Raw genomic sequence first — 21,481 nt, 5'->3', positions numbered from 1 at the left:
AGGGCGCTTGCCAACATCTGCTGCTGGCCATGACTCAGCACTTTCGATGGTGAAAAACCACCACTTGTTTCCAAATCACAAACCCCCGGTGCGCCCTGACCCGAGTGGCCCCAGAAGACGCACAGGAGGAACTAGGGCACTCACTCCACGTGGTCCATCTCCACGGCTACCAGAAGGGCCCACTCACAGTAGCCCTTGCCCTGCTGGGCCGGGCCCTGGCAGGTGCAGAGGTGACCCAGCTGCAGGAGTACGTGGGTGAAGTCCCGGCCACACTCCCCACAGGGAAGCCTCGAGAACAGATGCACGGCCTCCAGGAGGTAGTGCTGGGCCAGCCTGCTGGCACCCACGTGCAGGCACAGGGTCCTGAAGTTGGCCAGCACCACTGCCTGGTTCCTCTGCTGGCCCAGGTCCCAAACCACCCATAGGGCGCGGTAGTAGCCCTCGGCTGCCTGCCTCGTCCCGCCCGTCCTCTTCAGAGCCACGGCCACCATGTTGGCAATCACACCTTCCTGGTCCTCGCTGGCCACCACTGCATCCTGGACAGACTGCAGGATGTCCAAGGCCACCCGGCTCTGCCCATGAAGTACGTGCAGCCAGGCCAGGGCCACCAGGGTGTCCACGATGGCACAAACTCTGGCAACAGCACTGGCTTCCACTGCCTGCGTCATGAAGGTGATGGCCGGCCGTGGTAGCCATGGTGGCTGTACGGCTGGGCCAGGCTGGCGTGGAGAAGGCCACGCAGAGCCTGGCCTGTGCCCAGGATTAGGGAGGCCAGCACTCCCCTGAGGTAGTGGGAAGTCTGGGTGGGGAGGTTGTGGGGCTGGAGGGCTATTGGAGAACCAGGTTGACTCTCCTCAGCGAGCTGGCCAGTGAGTCCTGTGTCCTCAATGAGGCCACCTTGACACAGCTTAGCACCAGGTGGGGCAGGCACTTGCGGCTGTAGATGTCAGCCAGGAGCAGGGAGCAGTCTGAGAGCCAAGCAGCATCTGGGGCTCCCGAGTCCCTGTGCAAAAGCAACCGCTGCTCTGGGAAGGACAGGGCCTCCTCGGGCTGCTTGAGGTGCACGTGGTGCCTGGCCAGCAGGAAGCAGGCCCGGGCCTCGGCCTGCAGGCTCTGGCCACCCACCGCCCACTGCAGCACCAGCTGCAGGAGCTCCCCGTCCGCCTCGGTGCTGCAGATGTGGCCGGGCGTCCCCAGGAGCAGGGCCATGGCTTTGGGAACCACCTGTGTAAAGTTCTTCCGGTTCTGCTTCCGGTAATGCTGGTCAGGTTGGCGTACACAGCCACCACCTGGAACAGGTCCCCGAAGCTGCCGTCCAGGGTCCCCAGTGTTTCCTCAAAGTACACCTGGGCCTGGGACAGCTTGAGCCTCCTGCAGCACAGCCGCCCCAGGAGGAAGCAGAGCCTGGCCAGGGCCATGAGGAGGCCAGCTTTCTTGGCTGCCCCTCGGGCCTGTGCCAGGCGCCCAGTCTGCTCCTCCTCGTTGCTAAAGCTGCAGAACATGCCGCTCAGCCATGGCAGCGCCACATCGTACAGGCCACAGAAGCTGGCCTTGTATCCGGAGGTGTTCAAGAACAGCAGCCGTGAGCTCACGGCCTCTGGATCTTCCAAGTCGTCTTCAGCTTCCAAGCAGAAGGAGGGATCCTCGGGGTCCTGCAAGCTCACGTTGCTGGATGCCGCACAGAGACCCCAGGACGCTGGCTCCTGGGCGCAGCCTGGGCAGGCCTTGCATTGTTCCAGAACATTCCTCACCTTCGGAAGGGTCTCCTGTGGCTCCAGGCCCAGGCAAGGTGGAGGTATTTCTGCAAGTCACAAAAATACCTAGACAGATTAGAGTCCAGCAGTGAGTCCTTGGTCCACTGGGGGCAGGGTCCCCGCATCCCCATCCTCTGTGTTCCTGGTACAGCTTGCCATGAGCCCTTGAGAATTATATGCAATGCAAACCCGGGGCCTGGAGCACGTAGGAACTCCAGCGCTATGGGGACAGAGAGAACACGCAGGCCCGTGGCCCGACTCTCCTACGAAATCATCCTCCTGTCCTGCTTTGTCGCCCACCTGACAGCATGGATTGAGGAGACTATGTCAGCTCAGTGATCCCTCAGAGATGCCTTTCCCTTTAGAAAGAATCAAAGCCTTCTAACTGGACCCATGTGTATGCAGCACCACAACTACAAATGTCACTTCTGTCAGCATATGGGCCCCCGGTGGGGTACAGGAATCCATGAAATCCTCAACAGCCAATCAGAGCTATTGATCAGCTCAAAAGCTGCTATGCAAAATTGGTAAAGCCACCGACGGCACAGGACAGGGATGTTGTACCCATGTACCCAGCTCCGTGCAGGGAAACGGACCATCCCTGCAGGAAGGATGGGAAAGCTTCCAGGCCCCTGTGGCCACCTTCACCTTGGATGGTCTGAAAACCTGAAGCCCACAGTTCCTAAAGGGTTCACAAAGGCCAGACTGCTCAAGCAGTCCACTGGCACCTGCTGTCTTTGGTGGATTCCTAGCCAAAGCCCCCTCCCAGAGGTGAGCAAATGAACGCATTTCCTGTTGGAAAACCTGGGATGAAAGGAGGCATTACAGGGAAGAAAAAAACTAGATTTAAACAGACTTTCTTTTTCAAGCTCACATGTAAAAACTATTTTCAATACAAACTGTCTCCTTATTCATCTGTAAAGCCTTGGAATTAAAAAATAAATAAATACGATTTAGAGGCAAATGTCTGACTTGACTTCACTAGATTAGCTAAGAAATCTCCCCCACCCGGCAGAGGCACACGGCCCCTCCCAGCCACCACCCTGGCCACCGGGGCAGCTGGAGAGCCACGTGCCTTTGCTCCAGGGACTTTGGTAGAGGGTGGAACCACCCCCTCCCCGAGGCTAAACCTACAACAGCCTTCCCTTCCCCATTGGCTTCCTGGGCCTCCTCTGGGACCTTGTGCCTGCATCCCAAATGTACTGGGATGGATCCCATTCCCAGGGAACTTCCAAGGCCCTTGGGGCGTCCACATCACCAGGCTGTCCACATGTGGACCCTGTGTGAGGGGAAGAGACAGAGCCCTAGAGGGGAGATGGGAGGGCCTCCCTGAATCAGCCCCTCAGGAAAGGGCAGACCCTTCAGGGACCTCAGTTGAGGCCCCTGCAACCTAAGGCTCTGAATTCTGCTACCCGCTGAGGGCAGTGTGGCCTCCCATCTCTGAGGCAGAGCACAGGGTGAACTGCAGCTTCTCCAGGTCATGAGAAAGGAACCCACAGCTCCATGTGGGCCCCAGCAGTGGAAAGGATGTCCCATCTCGGTCGGGGACCAGGCGGGCCAGCATGTTCATTGGAAGAAGTGTGGGACCCCACAGCCTCCAGTGTCAGAGTAGACGAGAGGGTCAGGCCCACCTCAGTCAACGTCCCCCAAGACCCCAGCCCACAGCACAGAGGGGTGACAGCCGCATCCAATGCCCACTGTACTCAGCTCTGTCACCTCCCCCGGCGTTACCCCAAGGCCCGGCTCATAACCAGAGGAAGCCTGAGCCACCTGCAAAACGCACCTTGTTCCTGCGGCTGCTCAGTCTCAGCTTCCTCTACTGAGTCTGGCAAGGGAGAAAAGAGAAGCAATCAACACCCCCAGCCAGCACCTCTGGTCCCATGTCAGGTTGAGCTGGGTGTCGGTGTTGCAGGGTGAGAGCATTGCAGGGTGCAGGGGTTGAAAGTAGTATCATCCTCTTCCCTCCTGGACCATGGGAACAACATCACTGGGGAGTGGACACTTTCTGCGATATTGGGAGTAACATCATCTTCTGTGCCTTGGAATATTAAGGACAATATCATGGGGGGGCGTGTACATCTTCTGCAATATTGGAATAATATTATCTCCTCTCCCCCTGCATACTAGGAAAGATATCACAGAGTGGGTGTTCACCTCCTGCGATATGGGGATTAATACCATCTTCTCCCCTTCCGGATATCAGGAAGAGTATCACACGGGGGTGTACAGTGTCTGTGATACTGGGAGTAATATCGACCTCTCAGCCTTGGAATATGAAGAAGAATATCACAGGGTGGATGTACACCCCCTGCCATATTGGGAGTAATATCAGCCTCTCCTCTCCATGGATATCAGGAACAATATCCCAGGCTGGATGTACGCCTCCTGCTCTACGGGGAGTCATATCATCCTCTCCCTTCCAGGATATTAATAACAATATCACAGGGCGGGTGAACACAGCCTGCGATACTGGAATTATTATCATCCTCTCCCCCTCCGGATACTAGGAACCATATCACAGAAGAGCTGTACCCTCTCTGCGATATTGGGAGTATTATCATAGGCTTCTTCCATGAATATTAGGAGCAATATCACCGGGTGGCTGTCCATTCATTGCTAAGTTGGGAGTCATGTCATACTCTACCCCCTGGATATTAGGATCAGTGTCACAGCGTGAGTGTACACCTACTGCAATATTAAAACTAAGATCATGTCCTCTGTCCCTGGATATTAGGAATGACATCACAGGTAGGTGTACACCCCCTGCGGTATTAGCAGCAATAATATGATTAATTAGTAAACATAAATGATCGATTTTAATAATTATCAGGCCAGTCTCGAACTCTTGACCTCAGGTGATCTGCCTGTCTCAGCCTCCCAAAGTGCTGGAATTACAGGCGTGAGCCACCGTGTCGGGCCAACACTTCTTGACATCTCTTTTTGGGCCTCAAATTTCGCATGCCCCAAACGCACTTTTCATTCTCCCTGCTATAACCCACGCCTCCCATAATCTTCCCCATCCCAATAACAGCATCTCTAGTCTCCCAGTTACTCAGGCCAAAATCCTTGACATCATCCTTAAAACTTCTTTTTCTCTCTCTTGTCATCCAACCCATTTAAACTCTCCTTTCAAAATATATGCCAGACCTAACCACTTCTCACCTTCCTCATCATTTCCAACCAGGTCCAGCCCTCATCATAGCGCTCTGGGTTACTGCAAAAGCCTCCCAATCGCCAGGCACGGTGGCTCATGCCTGTAATCCCAAGCACTTTGGTAGGCCAAGGCAGGTGGATCATCAGACGTCAGGAGTTCAAGACCAGCCTGGCCAAGGTGGTAAAACCCCTCTACTAAAAATACAAAAAATTAGCCGAGCATGGTGGTGGGTGCCTGTAATCCCAGCTATTCGGGAGGCTGAAGCAGGAGAATCACTTGAACTCAGAAGGCAGAGGTTAGAGTGAGAAAAGATCATGCCATTGCACTGCAGTCTGGGTGACAAGAGCGAAACTCTATCTCAGAAGGTTAAAAAAAAAAGTGTGCAAACCCACCTCTCTCCCTCCGCCTTTCACCCTGCCCTGCATTCTACCTTCCACTCTCAAACATTTCAGAAAAAAAAAAAAAATTATATCTACAGAGAGAGAAAAAGAAAGTACAAATGGGGTGACATGTTTGGGGAACCTGAGGGAAGACCATACGGGAATTCTCTGTACTATTTTTGCAACTTTTCCGTAAGTCTGGATTATTTCGAATTCAAGAGTTAAACAAAGGAGAAAAAAAAAAAAAACTATCTCCCTTTGTGAATCCATCCTGTCTTTCCCCTGGCAAATTAAGGACGCTCTCAACTAAGCACATCTATTTTTTCATGAACCCTAAAAGAACCTTTGCCTAGTTTTGACTTTCTGTGCTTGGCAGAAGTGTGTGTGTGTGTATTTCATATATATGTGTGTGTGTATATATATGTGTGTGTGTGTGTGTGTGTGTATATATAGAGAGGGAGAAATATATGTGTGTATATATATAAATATATATTGTATATTTGCAATGGTAATATATATATATGTGTGTGTGTGTGGTGTGTGTGTGTGTGTGTGTACATATATTACATACCCCATAGCCTGTCCTTAACCAGTTCTAAACTTAGTGGGAAAAATACATACCTAAGCAGAGAATTTCAAAATAATATGATGAATATTTTGATACAGGAATGTGTTACTATGGAACACGCTGCTAAGACACAAAACCTCCTAGATGGGACAATGAATGAATGAAGTTTTGCACCTATAGGCGCCCCCGCTGATATCCCCACAAACGTTTATAGTTATATGCATTTGCTTCCCCCAGGACCCCTGTTTCATAAGGGGTAGTCCTAGAGCCTAGCAAGTCCCTACTACAGCTGGCACACATATGCCATTCAAGAAAGAGTGGCGGAGTGAATGACGAGTTAAGAACCATTTGTCAGCCAGTGCTCAGTAACACAACATGCACTGGTATGCAAATTATATTTTTGTTGAAAGCAAGGGCAGGATCACAAATAATCCTTCCAGAGAAAGCAAACCTCAAAAGCTTCTTTACCTACTAAAGCACATTATAAGAAGCTCCCCTTATATAAAAGAAAACCTCCTCATTCGTTATCAATGGCATGTAAACCTAATAAGCCTTCACCTCTGATGACATCTCTTCCATCCCCAGGGCTAGATAAAGGAGGTTCTGGAAACCCTGGTAGATGTGAAGGGGACTCCCAGCTCTGACAGTCTTGAACCCTACGGGCGCGGAGGTCACACAGCAGGAGAACAACCGAGGGAAGCATCATCAGGCTTCGAATATGTTTGAACCAGAGACAGCAAATAGGCTTCAAACAACTGAAGATACCAGAGATTCATGGTGGCCACCTGAGGGGTTGTGCTCTTAAAACACAAAAATTAAAATTAAAATTAAAAAATTAAAAAAGGAAGGGGTCAAGAATCCATCAGGTCTGACTGAGACGTGTATCAGTGACTAACACCCCATATGGCAAAAGTACTCTGGTGTGCTTTGGGTACTCACAGCTTCAGCAGTATTCAAAGGTGTGTGCTTCCCTAAGACTAAGCCACGGAAATAGCCCCAGCAACACTGCCAGGAGAAATGTCTAACATGGATTTGGCTAGAAATACAGTTGTCTTTAACAAATTAACACTGAATAAATCCGGACTTATTAGAGCCTGCGAGAATGACATTCTCAATGATAACAGTTATCACTACAATCTCCAAACATCTGCGATCCTGCAAGGAGGAACTGTGACAGCGCAGGCCACGTGTCCAGAATGCTTCCCAGACTCCCTGTTACAGAATAAAAGAAATGAAAGCCCCCTAAGAATGTCTTCACTCACATTGAGCCAGTTGTTCCTTTGTGTGCATCTCTGTGCTAAAATGGCCATTCTTCCCCACAGCCTGAAGTCATATGCTCAAATAAATGGGACTCACATGAAGCCAGAAACGTGCAGATGCGAGGAAACCAACACAAACGAAATGGGCTGGAGAGTGTGGCCAGGAGGATGGTACTTCCCAGGAAGCAATTACTTCATCTCTGCCCATGAAGCAGGCAGTTGTCACTGTGCCCCAGGCCCACACCAGCCACTCTAAGTAGGTTCTTACCAAACTACCTCCAACAATCAACATAAATACACCACACAATTGGCTTCTGAAAGGACACCTTGCAACCAACAAGAAACTGTAAGCACAACTTTGAAAAACTGTGCAACTAAAAACCTTGGAAAGGGATAGGCCGGGCGCGGTGGCTAAAGCCTGTAATCCCAGCACTTTGGGAGGCCGAGACGGGCGGATCACGAGGTCAGGAGATTGAGACCATCCTGACTAACACGGTGAAACCCCGTCTCTACTAAAAATACAAAAAAACTAGCCGGGCGAGGTGGCTGGCGCCTGTAGTCCCAGCTACTCGGGAGGCTGAGGCAGGAGAATGGCGTGAACCCGGGAGGCGGAGCTTGCAGTGAGCTGAGATCCGGCCACTGCACTCCAGCCTGGGTGACAGAGCGAGACTCCGTCTCAAAAAAAAAAAAAAAAAAAAGAAAGGGATAAATACTGCCACATTTTGACTCAAATACTGTTAGGTGGTAGCACCGCAATAATTCACTGAAACAAAAGAATAAATGAGGAATACGTTTGTATAGGAATCAGAGGAAGCATGACTAATCATTTAAATAAATAGGTCAAGAAACTGCTAGGTTCAAATGCTACCGTGAGACACTGTCAGGGCCTTAGGCAAATTCACTTCTATCGGTCCTGTTTCTAGGTTCATCAAAAACCAGCTTAGGACTAGGGAATCTGTTGCTTCCCAAAGCCTTCCTTCTGTGATTCCAGCCCAGATTTTAGGACTGCTTTCCCACTTCGTATATGAAAGCACTTTCTATGTGTAATAGCAAGAGTACATTTCTGTGCTGAATGCGGTTTGGGACCTACTCTATGAGGAAGAATATCATCATGTAACTTTAAGCATGATGATAAGGCGCATTCTAGATAAGGATAACACATAAAATGTGGCCATACGCCTGTGCGTGCCTGGCAGGCAGATGGGGAAGTCTCATTTAATGAAGCCGGGGTGCCTGTTGCACCTTAACATCCTCAGTCCACGTCAAGTTCACAACGTCCTTCTGACATCAAACACAGGTATCACATACTTTTCTAAAGTTTCTACCCAAGATTAAAATATGCAGAGCACCGTGATAAAGACACCTCCATCCCCAGCATGTTGGCTCTCGTTCTGTAGAATTACATATTTGAGGTGTAAAATGATCACCAGGCTGCAGCGGCAAGCAAGACTGGGCTCCGAGGGGACAGCAGGCCCTGCAGCAGCCACCACTCCTGTCGCCACAGTCTGATGCAGCTGCAGAGAAGCTGTGACTGAGGCCATTCACTTTGTGAGAGAGCCGCACAGGAGGGAAAAGGTAGGGAAGGTAGGGAAGAGGGTAATGTCAGGCCTCTGAGCCCAAGCCAAGCCATCCCATCCCCTGTGACTTGCACGTATATGCCCAGATGGCCAGAAGTAACTGAAGAATCACAAAAGAAGTGCAAATGCGCTGTCCCACCTTAACTGATGACATTCCACCACAAAAGAAGTGAAAATGGCCAGTCCTTGCTTTAAGCGATGATATTATCTTGTGAAATTCCTTTTCCTGACTCATCCTGACTCAAAAAGCTCCCCCACTGAGCTTCTTGTGACCCCCCACTCCTGTCCACCAGAGAACAACCCCCCTTTGACTGTAATTTTCCTTTACCTACTCAAATCCTATAAAATGGCCCCATCCTTATCTCCCTTTGCTGACTCTCTTTTCAGACTCTGCCTGCCTGCACCCAGGTGATTAAAAAGCTTTATTGCTGACACAAAGTCTGTTTGGTTGTCTCTTCACAGGGACGCGCATGACAGGCAGATGCAGAGCCAGGAAAGGACCTGTGATGAGAACAGAAAGGAATGCACCTCCCTGTACATGTTATGCCCAGACCGTTTATTCCCGGAAGAAGACCACCAAAGTCCAGAGTCAAAGCCAAGCGGAAAGGATCTTTAATGCAAGTTCGAACTTGGTCTCTCCATTCTACAACATACAAGAGGGCCCCGAATGATGCATGTGCCCGCTTTTTATAGCCCGATGCATACAGCATATGTAAGGTTACAGAGGTACAAAGGAATTCTTTTGGTTGCAGCATCACAACTGGTAATTGGTTAATATTTTAAGTTATACAATTAACAGTTTTCTATTTGTTCCCGCACATTTAGTAAAACTACAAATGGTTGTGACCTTATCAGGGGCTCTCTAGGTGGTGTTTCTGAGGTGTGTGTGTGGGGGATGTGTTTGTGTTGGGCTCAGGAAGTCGGGACAAATTAGAGGAATGTGTTTGTACTGGGCCCAGGACTAAGATATGTGGCAGACACCGGTAATTAGAACAGAACAGAGCAGGACAGAGACTTTCACAACCTTTGTCCTTACAATGTCTGGAGTCTATACATAACCTAATCGGTTAGGTCCGGGGTCGATCTTTAACTAGGCTCAGGGCGCCGCCCAGGCTGTCAGGGCGCTGCCCAAGCTGTTTGCCTGTGGACTTCATTTCTGCCTTTTAGTTTTTTTTTCATTTGATCTCTTTCATACACACACTCAGATTTTATGACAATGTGCGCAGGGGGCTGAACTGCATGCCTGAGAACATTCCTCCAAGTTCTTCTGCTGATTTTCTAGATATTGTAAAATCTGAACTCAGACAAAATGTTTTTAAATCGTTTCAATCAACATCTTTGTCTAGTGCTCAGCATCATGTCTACATGATCATCTAGAAAACCAACTTCTGTTCTAAGGCTCACATCTTCCTATAAAGTCCCAGGGATTTTACAAGGGAATGCACCTCTCATTCGCATCAAGAACACACACAACTACCATTAAGAAATGCCTAATTTGCTTACATAATTTTTTAAACACCCAGATTTGAAATACAATAGAGAAGACAACTTTTTGATAGCTCTGCTTTCCCACTGCGAACTGCGGGTGGAGAAAATAACCTACCATGATTTCTAACCAGCCAACAACCTGTCTTCCCTGGCTGCAGTAGGAGCAATCTTTCTGAGCTCAGGATGAAAAAGATCCCAGCTGTTTAGGGGACAGATAGTCATCAGTTCTCAGCGGGCTTCCCGGGTCCCAAATCCCCATGTGAAATGTGAGAGTAAAAAGCTATCAATGACTAAGCATCTGAACGCTTATCCCACCTCGCCATCTGCTTCTCCTCCCATGCAAATTTAAAATTAATAAGCCTGCTATTAGAGAACAGAGTTGGTGCAGCATCTGTGTTCCTAAAATTATGGATAATTACCAGCCCATAATGGCTTCCAATCAGATTTGAGTGGTCCCTTAGACAGGAAGCTAAAGTGCCTCAGCCCTAAACTGAGAAGAAAAGAGAAACTGGAGTGCTCTAGGTTTGATTTTTTCCCCCTTGTTCTAAGGTTGCTGTTCCTGAATCTACTTCTACTGTCTTGTTTACAAAATGTATGAGAAACAGGGACATTAAAAGACATGTTAGAAATGGCCACTTTTTCTAGGTACAAACTTTGTGAACATGATTTTCAGCTGCTGGGTTTTTTCTCCACAAACTGTGAGCCTGGAGTACATTTTCTCCCTCATGGTTACACATTCAGAGTCAGGGAAGGTGGCTTTAGCAGTAAATAGGGGAGTGCAGTGAGAAGTGACCAGATACAGAGAAGGGCAGACAGGGACTCTACCTCGGTGGCCTGCGGCACTCCTGGGCCTCGGCCTTTACTTTTCTATCTGTACAAGGGATCTAAAGGCCCGTGATTCTAGGCCACGACAGCTATTCATACAGACATACGCAAACATCACACGCCTATGTGAAAAGCGGTGACACTTGGCTGAGTTCCTGAAGAAGTTATCTTGTATCATTTCTACTCAAGTACTCCACCTCCTTCCAGACAAGTATCTGAGGATGATGGGCTATCCCCCAGCAATGTGTGTAACCTCTCCTGCTTATGATCCCTGTTCACATAGCATTTTCCAAAAGCATTTGGTGTGAAGTGACAGAAGAAAAAAGAATAAGGTTCTTTCAGCCCATTCATTCATTTATTCATTCATTCAACAAATATTGACTAACTATCTACGTGCCAGGCACTGGTGATAAAACAGGGAACATATATTTTTGTAGTTAGAGACAGACAATCAGAAAGTATGTTAAAGAGTGATCAATGCTGTAGAGGAAAATACACCAGGAAACAGGAAAGAAGAATACCCCTAGCCACCCTACACTGGGGTGATGCTAGTGTTACAAAATGGAAACAGCGGCCGGGTGCTGTGGCTCACACCTGTAATCTCAGCTCTTTGGGAGACTAAGGCAGGCAGATCACCTGAGTTCAGGAGTTCACGGCAAAACGCTGTCTCTACTAAAAACATAAAAATTAGCTGGACGTGGTGGCATATGCCTGTAATCCCAGTTACTCAGGAAGTTGAGGCACAAGAATCCCTTGAACCTGGGAGGCAGAGGTTGGGGTGAGCCGAGATCACGCCACTGCACTGCAGCCTGAGTGACAGAGCAAGACTTTGTCTCAAAAAATAAAAATAAAAATAAAATGTAAACAGAGAATAAGATACCAAAAGAAAGAACATGAAGGATTAATTGTAACAAAAGCCTTTGTAAGCTGGTACTTTCCTTCCTGGATCATTGTCCCTTACAAATGGGAAAAAAGGGCAGGTAGGGGGTAGCATCAAAATGATGTTTTAAGATGGCTTCGGGTTTCAGATCTCTGACAGCCATACTCATATACTTCAAGGAAAAAGCTCTAGTTCTATAAGCCATCTGGGCAATGGTTTAATGTCTTTTTTTTTTTTTTTGAGAGTTTTTAAAATACAGGAAAACGTGTGTGTTCATTTGGCTGCTCTGTGCCCGCACACGTGCAAACTGTGCTAACAGGGTTTTCCATGTTTTGCTGAATTTGCCAGCTTGCCATAAACAGGCTTCCATGTCTTAATTGTCTATAAACAGCACAAACACCCAAAAATGCAAATCAAGACAAGCTGTCCCTTCAACTGCTGCTGCCATGATGACAGTGAGTGACAATTGGCCAAATCAATACGCGGAGACTGAAGCTGTCCGGCAGAGAGCACGGGGTCGGCTGCTTTTCCCATAGCATTTAAAGAAACAAGCGGAAACGGCTCTCCGCACAGGACAGACACGTCCTTTGTTCTTTGAATAAATACTGTCAATGTCCAAAATACTTACTCCATCACACTATCTATATGGAATTCAAGTTCCTTCCAATACCATGAGTAATGCCACTGACAGACTATGTTTAGCCATAATGACCCATTAGCATTCTTTTTCCTCTAAAATGTTGAAATAATAACATTGAGTGCGCACTCACGATGTGCCAGGCTCTGAGTTTGATCTCGTTTGGTTTTGGTTGAAATCCTGTAAGATCAGTACCATATTCTCTCATTTTTCATAGACGAGGAAACTAAGGCAGAGAAAGGCTAAGTAAGTTGTCCATGGTCACAGGTTATTTAGGAACTTTTCTCCAAACTTTCAAAAGTTAACTACTGCCACTATTACAAATGGGTTTTTGTTTGTTTGTTTTTGTGTTTTTTTGAGACAAGGTCTTGCTCTGACCAGGCTGGAGTGCAGTGGCGTGATGATGGTTCACTGCAGGATCAACTTCCCGGGCTCAAGTGATCCTCGTACCTCAGCCTCTCCAGTAGCTGGGATTACAGGCATGAGCCACCACACCTGGCTAATTTTTTAATTTTTATTTTTTCTAGGGATGGGGTTTCACCATGTTGCCCAGACTGGTTCCAAACTCTGGGCTCAAGAGATCCTCCCAGGTCAGCCTCCCAAAGTCCTGGGATTACAGGTGTAAGCCACTGTGCACAGCCCTACAAAGGTGACTTACACAAAGTCAGAGCAGTGAGCAGGAAGAGAACAGAGACTTCAGCGAGTCTCCTGGCTGTTGCAACACCATATCCCTCCTCCATACCGTCATGTGTCTACACCCACCAAGCTCCCAGACGTTGAAGGCAGGCCAGCTAAGAGACGGAACAGCAGTAAAGAAAGAGAAGCTGCAGACATGCGTCTTGATTTCAGCTCGAGCGGGCCTCTCTGCCCTGCAGCTGCACAGGCAGAAACCAGGGCCTGAGTCTGAGGCAGTGTGTTTGGTTCCTGGCAGGTCATCTTTTGGGAGAGCATCCCATACAATTAGTGTTACACTTCTCAAAAAGGAAGCGTGACTTTTATAGAAAAATCAATTCCATTTGGGAGAAAGGTCTAATAAAACCACAAAAGGATAATACATTCATACAACAAATTAAATTCATCTGCCACCAACTGAAATCCTAAAGCCCTCTAGGCACACAGCTGCTTTTCTGAGCTGAAATTCAACTCCAGTTGAGAAACAGGTCAACTTTTCTAAAAAGATATCATTTTCACATGACTTAAATAAAAATTCCTTTCCCTCACTTGTCATTCTCCAGATTTAATGGCTCTGCTGGCCTTCCTCTCATTTAGGCCATGAGCACTGACTGCATGTCTGCTATGGGGGGGACTCCAAGGGAGGCACCCTAGGGAACACAGATGACCGCAGCACAGCGACACCCTCAAGGAGCACACACAGGGAAGGCAAGATGATACAATCGCAGCCTTCACACAGAAAAGAACTTGGCATCCATAGCCCGTCCCATTTCTAGAAAACAATGATGCTGAGTCAGTAACATTTACGGAACAGCCTGCAGTGTGGAGGCAGGCACGAGGGGGCTCCATGCGGGGAAGAGCACCTTCAGAAGGGGCATGCAAACAACGTGGAGGCAGGAGACGCCCCCACGCACAAGGGCCAGCCTAGGGTCCTGCAGAAATGCCCATGCATCTGGGAGGAGGGAGAGAGAACAAGATACTTAAATACTCCAAAATGAATAGAAGCCTCCCAAGAACCTCCCCCGAAATGGGGCAGGGATTTACAAAAGACCAAACCGAGCATGCGCAGTTACCTGAGCATAGCACCACCAGAGTGAGCTATTCCAGGAAGAAACAGGGTCCCTAGAAACCTGAGCCTCTACTCCCAGCTCTGTGACTCATTCACCCTATGACCTTGGTGAAGGCTCTTAGCTTCTGTGAGCCACAAGAGAATCACGGGAAAACAGAAGATATGAAAACTGCTCTGCCTTTTTCACGGAACTGCTGAGGGAATAAAATCAGATAATGGATTTTAAAATTTTCTGTGAATTACGAAGCAAAATACGAACGTATGAAATCATTCTTACCATTAATAACAGCACTGTAAAATTAAGAGCAGAGTTAAGACCACAGCATTTTCCACACCCTTACTCCCGAGAGAAATAGTGAGTCCAGCCGATGTATTTGGGCAACCCCAGTATCTAGGCTTCGAGAGCCTCAAACAGCTCATGAACTCTGACAGTATCACTCCAGCCCATGCTCATTAAGTTCTCCAAGACAGCCAACTGACAGAAAATACTACAGCTTTTTCAGCTGGGCTTGAAGTCCTCCAAGCTCACAGCACAGCTAAACAATGAAGAAGAGGTTTTCTGTCACTAGACTCAAAAGCTGGCTTTTGTAGATTCCCATAGACAGAACATTCAAGGCCGGGTGTGGCGGCTCATGCCTGTAATCCCAGCACTTTGGGAAGCTGAGGCAGGAGGATCACCTGAGGTCAGAAGTTCAAGAAGAGCCTGGCCAATATGGCGAAGCCCCGTCTGTACTAAAAATACAAAAATTAGCCAGGCATCCTGGCGGGCACCAGTAATCCCAGCCACTCGGGAGGCTGAGGCAGGAAAATCGCTTGAACTCAGGAGGCCGAGGTTGCAGTGAGCTGAGATCATGCCACTGCACTCCAGCCTGGGAAACAAAAGCGAAACTCCATCTCAAAGAAAAAAAAAAAAGAAGAAAGAGCATTCTTTTTTGTTGATGTTAAATTTCCTGTGCTTAACACAGAGAAATCATATAACACTGAAATCCTGAAAAACATATCATAAAAAGCATTTAGTGACTGAAAAGACATTCAATATAACCTGTAACAATGAGTTCCCCTCCTCTTTCCAGCCAGCTCCACTAATGCTGTGACCCTTAACAATGCTTTCACTAAAACAGAGGAAAATTAATAGGACTGCTTACCCCACTCAGCTGACAGCTAAACCAGTGCTTCTCCCCGGGCTCACTAAAGATGACCTTTACCCAAAACCAGGCTGCAACAACCCTGTAACTGTTGACCCCCGCATCTGGCCGAGTCAGCCCAGCCATCCTGACTTTTTGTTCTGGCAAAATTACTGTCTTCCACGTCTACCTTCCAAGTAGCTAAATCAGAGATCTGGCCTTGGGGCAGGCTTGAAGAATCCCTGTTTTTGGTCCTCAAGAGGTCTCACCAGGGTCTGGGACAATTTCAAGACATGTGTCCTTAAAAAGGAAAAAAACCTCACATACATGGCTCTCACAGAGCTCAGGCAGAGCTCAGGCAAGGCTTGGGAGGTGGCCCTGAGGTTTGGGTGTGTCATCTATGATAACAGCTAAGAGATCTGAAGCCGGCTGTCTGGTTTCAAACCTCAATTCCAACAGCACTGGCTGTGGGATGTTAGACAATGCCCCCAGCCTCTCTGTGGTTCAGTTTCCTCACTGTAAAAGTGCCACAATAATAGAGCTGCTCTAAAATTAAGTGAATTAGTGCATAAAAGGTCTTTAGAACAATGCTTGGCACATGGGGGAGTTCAACAGACACGTATTGAACAGAGTAACTTCGCAATTACTAAATATACTCATGCAGGCCAGGCGCGGCGGCTCACACCTGTAATTTGAAAACTTTGGGAGGGTGAGGCCAGAGGGTCACTTGAGCCCAGAAGTTTGAGACTAGCATGGGCAACACAGCACTATTCCATCTCTAAAAATAAAACATATATGTATACATACACTCATATATTCACAGTGTATTTATAATATACAAAATAGCTGAAATACAGACTTAACTATTCACAATGGTTACTTCTAGAGAAGGGGGAATGCAAATTTCAGATTTTTACCCCACACATATATTCTTGTATTCTCTGAAATATTTAAGCAAATTGTATGTATAAATTTGCCCCAAAACACATAGCAGAACAATATCGTTTTGACTCAAAAATCTTCAAATCATGATGGAATTGTTCTGTGAAAGTACAGTTAGAGAGATGAAACGTCTCCCTCCAGCCTAAATGTTCTTTCATACGACCTATATGACACAAACCAATGCAGACACCCCAATCCTTTTCCTACTGTCATAAGAAGTTTTCAGTGAACTGCATTCCCCTTTACAAACTAGATGATAGTTACAGTTACAAGGCAAGAACGTGGATCTAGTTCTGCTTTTTCAAAGGCCAACGTTCCTCACATAATAGCAATGCATTCTTCAACCGGTCAACAGCCCACAACACCTGAGGTGACAGACGCAAAGTGCTTGGCACTTACTTACCCTTACCGGTTTATTACAAAGAAGAGAACACAGGAACAGCCAAATGCAAGAGACGCACAGAGCACACCATGGGGCAGAGAGGTCGGGGCTCCCATGCCGTCCCTGGAAGTGCCTCTTCCCCAGCACCAAATGAGTTCACCAAACCAGAAGCTCTCCAAACCCAATATTTAGAGGGATTTATGGAGTTTTCATAACATAGACATGATTAAGTCATTGGCCACCCGTGACTAGCTCAATCTCCAGCCTGTCTCATCTCCCCTCCCAGAGGTAGGGGTGAGGCTGATCCATCCAACTCTTTAATCATGACTCATCTTTCTGGCAACCAGCCCTGATCCCGAACCTGTCCAGGGGCCCGAAGCCACCTGTCATCTCATTATCATACAAAAGACACTCCTATCACCCCAGAGATTCCAAAAGTCTTAGAAGCTCTTGTGTCAGGTATTGAAACCTAAGACCAGATATTACAACCAATGATGTTCCTATTGCTCAGGAAGCTACAATGGTTTTAGAAGCTCCGGGCCAAAAACCAGGAAGAATACTAAATAGATACACTATTGTACTATGTATCCCACTATCATGATAATTTTCTTTTGAGACAGAGTCTACCTCTGTTGCCCAGTTTGGAGTACAGTGGTGCGATCTCAGCTCATGGTGCGATCTCAGCTCACTGCAACCTCCACCTCCCAGGTTCAAGCAATTCCTGTGCCTCACCCTCCTGAGTAGCTGGGACTACAGGTGTGCGACACTACAACTGACTAATTTTGGCATTTTTTAGTAGAGACAGGGTTTCACTGTGTTGGCCAGGCTGGCCTTCAACTCCTGGCTTCAAGTGATCTGCCCGCCTCAGCCTCCCAAAAATCTGAGATAAGTCACGAGCCACCATGCCTGGCCTCACTATCACAATAATTATACTGAGAGGATGGGGGAGAAAAACGTGGGCAACAGGAGGAGCGGGGAGGATAAGCAACCTGAATCCTTGTCTTCCACAGTAGGACATCTCCCTGTCTTTCACACAATCTAGAAGAACGAGCTAAAACATAAACACAGTAACCTCCAAGGAGCAGGGATCAGATAGAGAAGGGTAAGGTAGGGGATTGCTGGGTTTTGTCCTAAGTCTTGTTAATTCCTGACTCTTAGAGCTGTATGCCTATACAACTTTGCTAAAAATGAGTATTACCTGTAATCCAGCACTTTGGGAAGCCAAGGTGGGCAGATCACGAGGTCAGGAGATCAAGACCATCCTGGCTAACACGATGAAACCCCATCTCTACTAACAATACAAAATATAGCCAGGCGTGGTGGTGGGCACCTGTAGTCCCAGCTACTTAGGAGGCTGAGGCAGGAGAATGGTGTGAACCCAGGAGGCAGAGCTTGCAGTGAGCTGAGACCACGCCACTGCACTCCAGCCTGGGTGACAGAGGGAGACTCCATCTAAAAAAAAAAAAAAAAAGAGCACTTAATTTTTAATCAAAATCTGATACTTGACCGACAACAATAGTATACTAAGTGATACGGTTTTTTGTTTTTGTTTGAGAGAGGGTCTTCCTCTGTTGCCCAGGCTGGAGTGCCGTGGTGCAATTTTAACTTACTACAGCCTCAAATTATTGGGATCAGGTGATCAACCTCCCGAGCAGCTAGAACCACAGGTGTGCACCACCACGTCCAGCATTTTTTTTTTTTGGTACAGTTGGAGATCTCGCTATGTTGCTGGTCTTAAAGTCCTGACCTCAGTGGATCCTACTGCCTCAGCCTCCCTAAGTGCTGGGATTACAGATGTGAGCCACCACACCAGGCCCAAGTGGTGTATTCTGAAATTTTTTGGAATCCAACCACTTTGAAAATGTATGGAGAGCTATAAATCGTCTCCCCATAAACACATGGATGCATATACACAAAATTGTTGCACAGGATTTTAGGGACGTCATAAATTTCTGAGAGCTGGGTTAAGAACCTTAGGATTATGGATTCTGATTTATTTTTCTTTTTTTTTTTTTGAGACAGAGCCTCACTTTATCGTCCAGGCTGGAGTGCAGTGGTGTGATCTCGGCTCACGGCAAGCTCCGCCTCCCGGGTTCACGCCATTCTCCTGCCTCAGCCTCCCGAGTAGCTGGGACTACAGGCACCTGCCACCGTGCCCGGCTGATTTTTGTATTTTTAGTAGAGGCAGGGTTTCACTATAGCTAGGTTGGTCTCAATATCCTGACCTCATGATCTGCCCTCCTCGGCCTCCCAAAGTCTGGGATTACAGGTGTGAGCGACCACGACGGGCCCTAGATTCTGGTTTATTACAGGAAGTGTATTTCAAGTCAGAGCTTGTCATTTATTGTACAGGAAAATAGAAACTTCATTTAAAAAATCAAAAACACCCACATGATAGAATGAGGTTCTGCTTGGTTTTAAACTACTTGGTGACCACCATCAGTTATTTTCTTGACCACAGGATGCACCTAATTCCTAACTATGGAAAAAGGTACAAACATTGTTTATTGGGCTTTTGGCTTCAGCCTTGAAACAATCGGATTCTCTCCAACTCAGGAATGTGAATCGCTGTTGGGTTGATGCAGCTGTTTCCATTCTAGGAATGGACCTGGAATCATGTACTTTTCACCCATGGAGAGTCCTTTGTGTAAAACTTGAAAAGGCAACGTTCCAAATTCCCCATATGGGTGTTTCTTCCAGTAGAGGAATTACTCTAATGACTTCTTAGCAAAACTTACATAATCAGTGCAGGCCATCAAAATACTCCAAAACACAAAGATTAGCTCCATTTCTGACGGACCTGTCTACACTGCTATCAGTCTCACCAACAGCCTCACCATCAAGTCAGAGGAACGGTGTTTTCATTTAAGAAGGATCTTCATGGCTGGGTGCAGTGGCTCATGCCTGTAATCCTATCACTTTGGGAGGCCAAGGTGGGTGGATCACGAGGTCAGCAGTTTGTGACCAGTCTGGTCAACATACTGAAACCCCGTGTGTACTAAAAATTAAAAAATTAGCCGGGCTTGGTGGCACGTGCCTGTAGTCCCAGCTACTCAGGAGGCTGAGGCAGGAGAACTGCTTGAACCCGGGAGGTGGAAGTTGTGGTGAGCCAAGATCTCACCACTGCACTCCAGCCCGGGCAACAGAATGAGACTCCATCTCAAAAAAAAACAAAAGAAGGACATCCACGTTCCTGCCAATTTGCAAAAAAAAAAAAAAAAAAAAAAGATGTCTGTTAACCAGGGGCAATGAAAAGCACCTCCCAGGCTGCTGTAGTAAGTGGATCGGTAACTGTGGTGGGAGATTCCAACCCCCGAGACCTGTGACTATGTCACGCAGCAAAAGGGCTTTGCCACAGGCCTTAGGAGAAGGATCCTGGGCTATCCAGGGAGTTCCAATCTAATCCCATGAGCCTCTAAGATCATAGAACTGGCCAGGCGAGGTGGCTCACCTCTGTAATCTCCGCACTTTGAGAGGCTAAGGCAGGCGGATCATGAGATCAAGAGATGGAGACTACCCTGGCTAAAATGGTGAAACCCCATCTCTACTAGAAATACAAAAATTAGTCGAGCATCATGGCGGGCACCTGTAGTCTCAGCTACTCAGGAGGCTGAAGCAGGAGAATCACTTGAACCTGGGAGGTAGAGGTTGCAGCGAGCTGAGATCACACCACTGCACTCCAGCCTGGCCAACAGTGCAAAGACTCCATCTCAAAAAAATATTTTAAAATAGGGCTTAGAACTTTCTCCGAGTGGAAGAAGAGAAATGCACACAGGGAAACTGGAGAGCCTGACCAGGTCCCTGGCCTAGCTAGTCCTGAGCTGATGGGACCACGTGCAAAGACCAGATAGAGGCCTCAGGAGCTGAGGGCAGCCCCCGACAGATGGCCAGCAAGGGAACAGACACCTCAGTCCTGCAACCACAAGGAACTAGATTTGGCCAAAAGCGCTTGGAAACAATTCTCCAATGAGGAATGCAGCCCAGACCACATGGTGATTTTTGCCCAGTGACACCCACGTCAGACTTCTGCCCTACAGACCTGTGAGATGATACAATTTCAATTGTTTTAAGCCACGAAATATGTGGAAATGTGGTAAAGCAGCAACAGAAATGAATACAGTGATTTACGTGGAAACCCCTAGAAGAGTGTCTGGCACGGTGTTGTCACCTGACAAGCGTTTCCCGATTTCCTTACATCGCAAGGCAGGGCTGGCCACACTCCATCCAAAAGAGATGATACACTTGCTCTTACAAAACGGATTCAGTGAATTACAAATGGCCCGGAACACCTACAAATTTCAGGTTTCAGGTAAGTGATCGCCTTTCCTTTCACTTAGAAACCTCCCAATGCTCATCTTACTGATAAACTCTAAGGACCAGGCAGGAGACAAAACACCAGACAAACCCCGAGGTGAGTCAAAGCCCCAGATGCCCCGAGGGAGTCCATCCCAGCACTCACTCCGCTGCACTGAAATGATGTCCAGGTCAGTTTATCCCACTAGACCAAGAACTCCAGCTCTCGGGCGGAGCAAGATGGCCGAATAGGAACAGCTCCAGTCTTCAACTCCCAGCGCGAGCGACACAGAAGACCGGTGATTTCTGCATTTTCAACTGAGGTACTGGGGTCATCTCTCTAGGGAGTGCCGGACAATCGGTGCTGGTCAGCTGCTGCAGCCTGACCAGCGTGAGCTGAAGCAGGGAGAGGCATCGCCTCACCTGGAAGCGCAAGGGGGAAGGAAATCCCTTTTCCTAGCGAGGGAACTGAGACAC

At 47.7% G+C, this 21,481-nt stretch overlaps 1 protein-coding gene across 1 annotated transcript; it reads right to left on the bottom strand.

Moving 5' to 3' along the window:
- Nucleotides 1–124: 124 nt before the first annotated feature.
- Nucleotides 125–21,209, bottom strand: LOC117084456 (SH3 domain and tetratricopeptide repeat-containing protein 1-like; the record flags this gene model as incomplete). The annotated part of the gene is given in 7 exon segments (XM_033213176.1): nucleotides 125–685; nucleotides 688–831; nucleotides 834–1,259; nucleotides 1,262–1,801; nucleotides 3,538–3,579; nucleotides 20,880–20,958; nucleotides 21,171–21,209. Coding segments are annotated over 7 exon segments (1,815 nt in total), but the record flags the coding sequence as incomplete, so codon positions are not given.
- Nucleotides 21,210–21,481: the final 272 nt, after the last annotated feature.

Source organism: Trachypithecus francoisi, unplaced genomic scaffold (genome assembly GCF_009764315.1).
Source record: "Trachypithecus francoisi isolate TF-2019V2 unplaced genomic scaffold, Tfra_2.0 Contig00488, whole genome shotgun sequence".
NCBI classification, from domain to species: domain Eukaryota; kingdom Metazoa; phylum Chordata; class Mammalia; order Primates; family Cercopithecidae; genus Trachypithecus; species Trachypithecus francoisi.
Note: the sequence above shows the minus strand (reverse complement) of the source record. Positions and strands in the feature narration are given on the sequence as shown.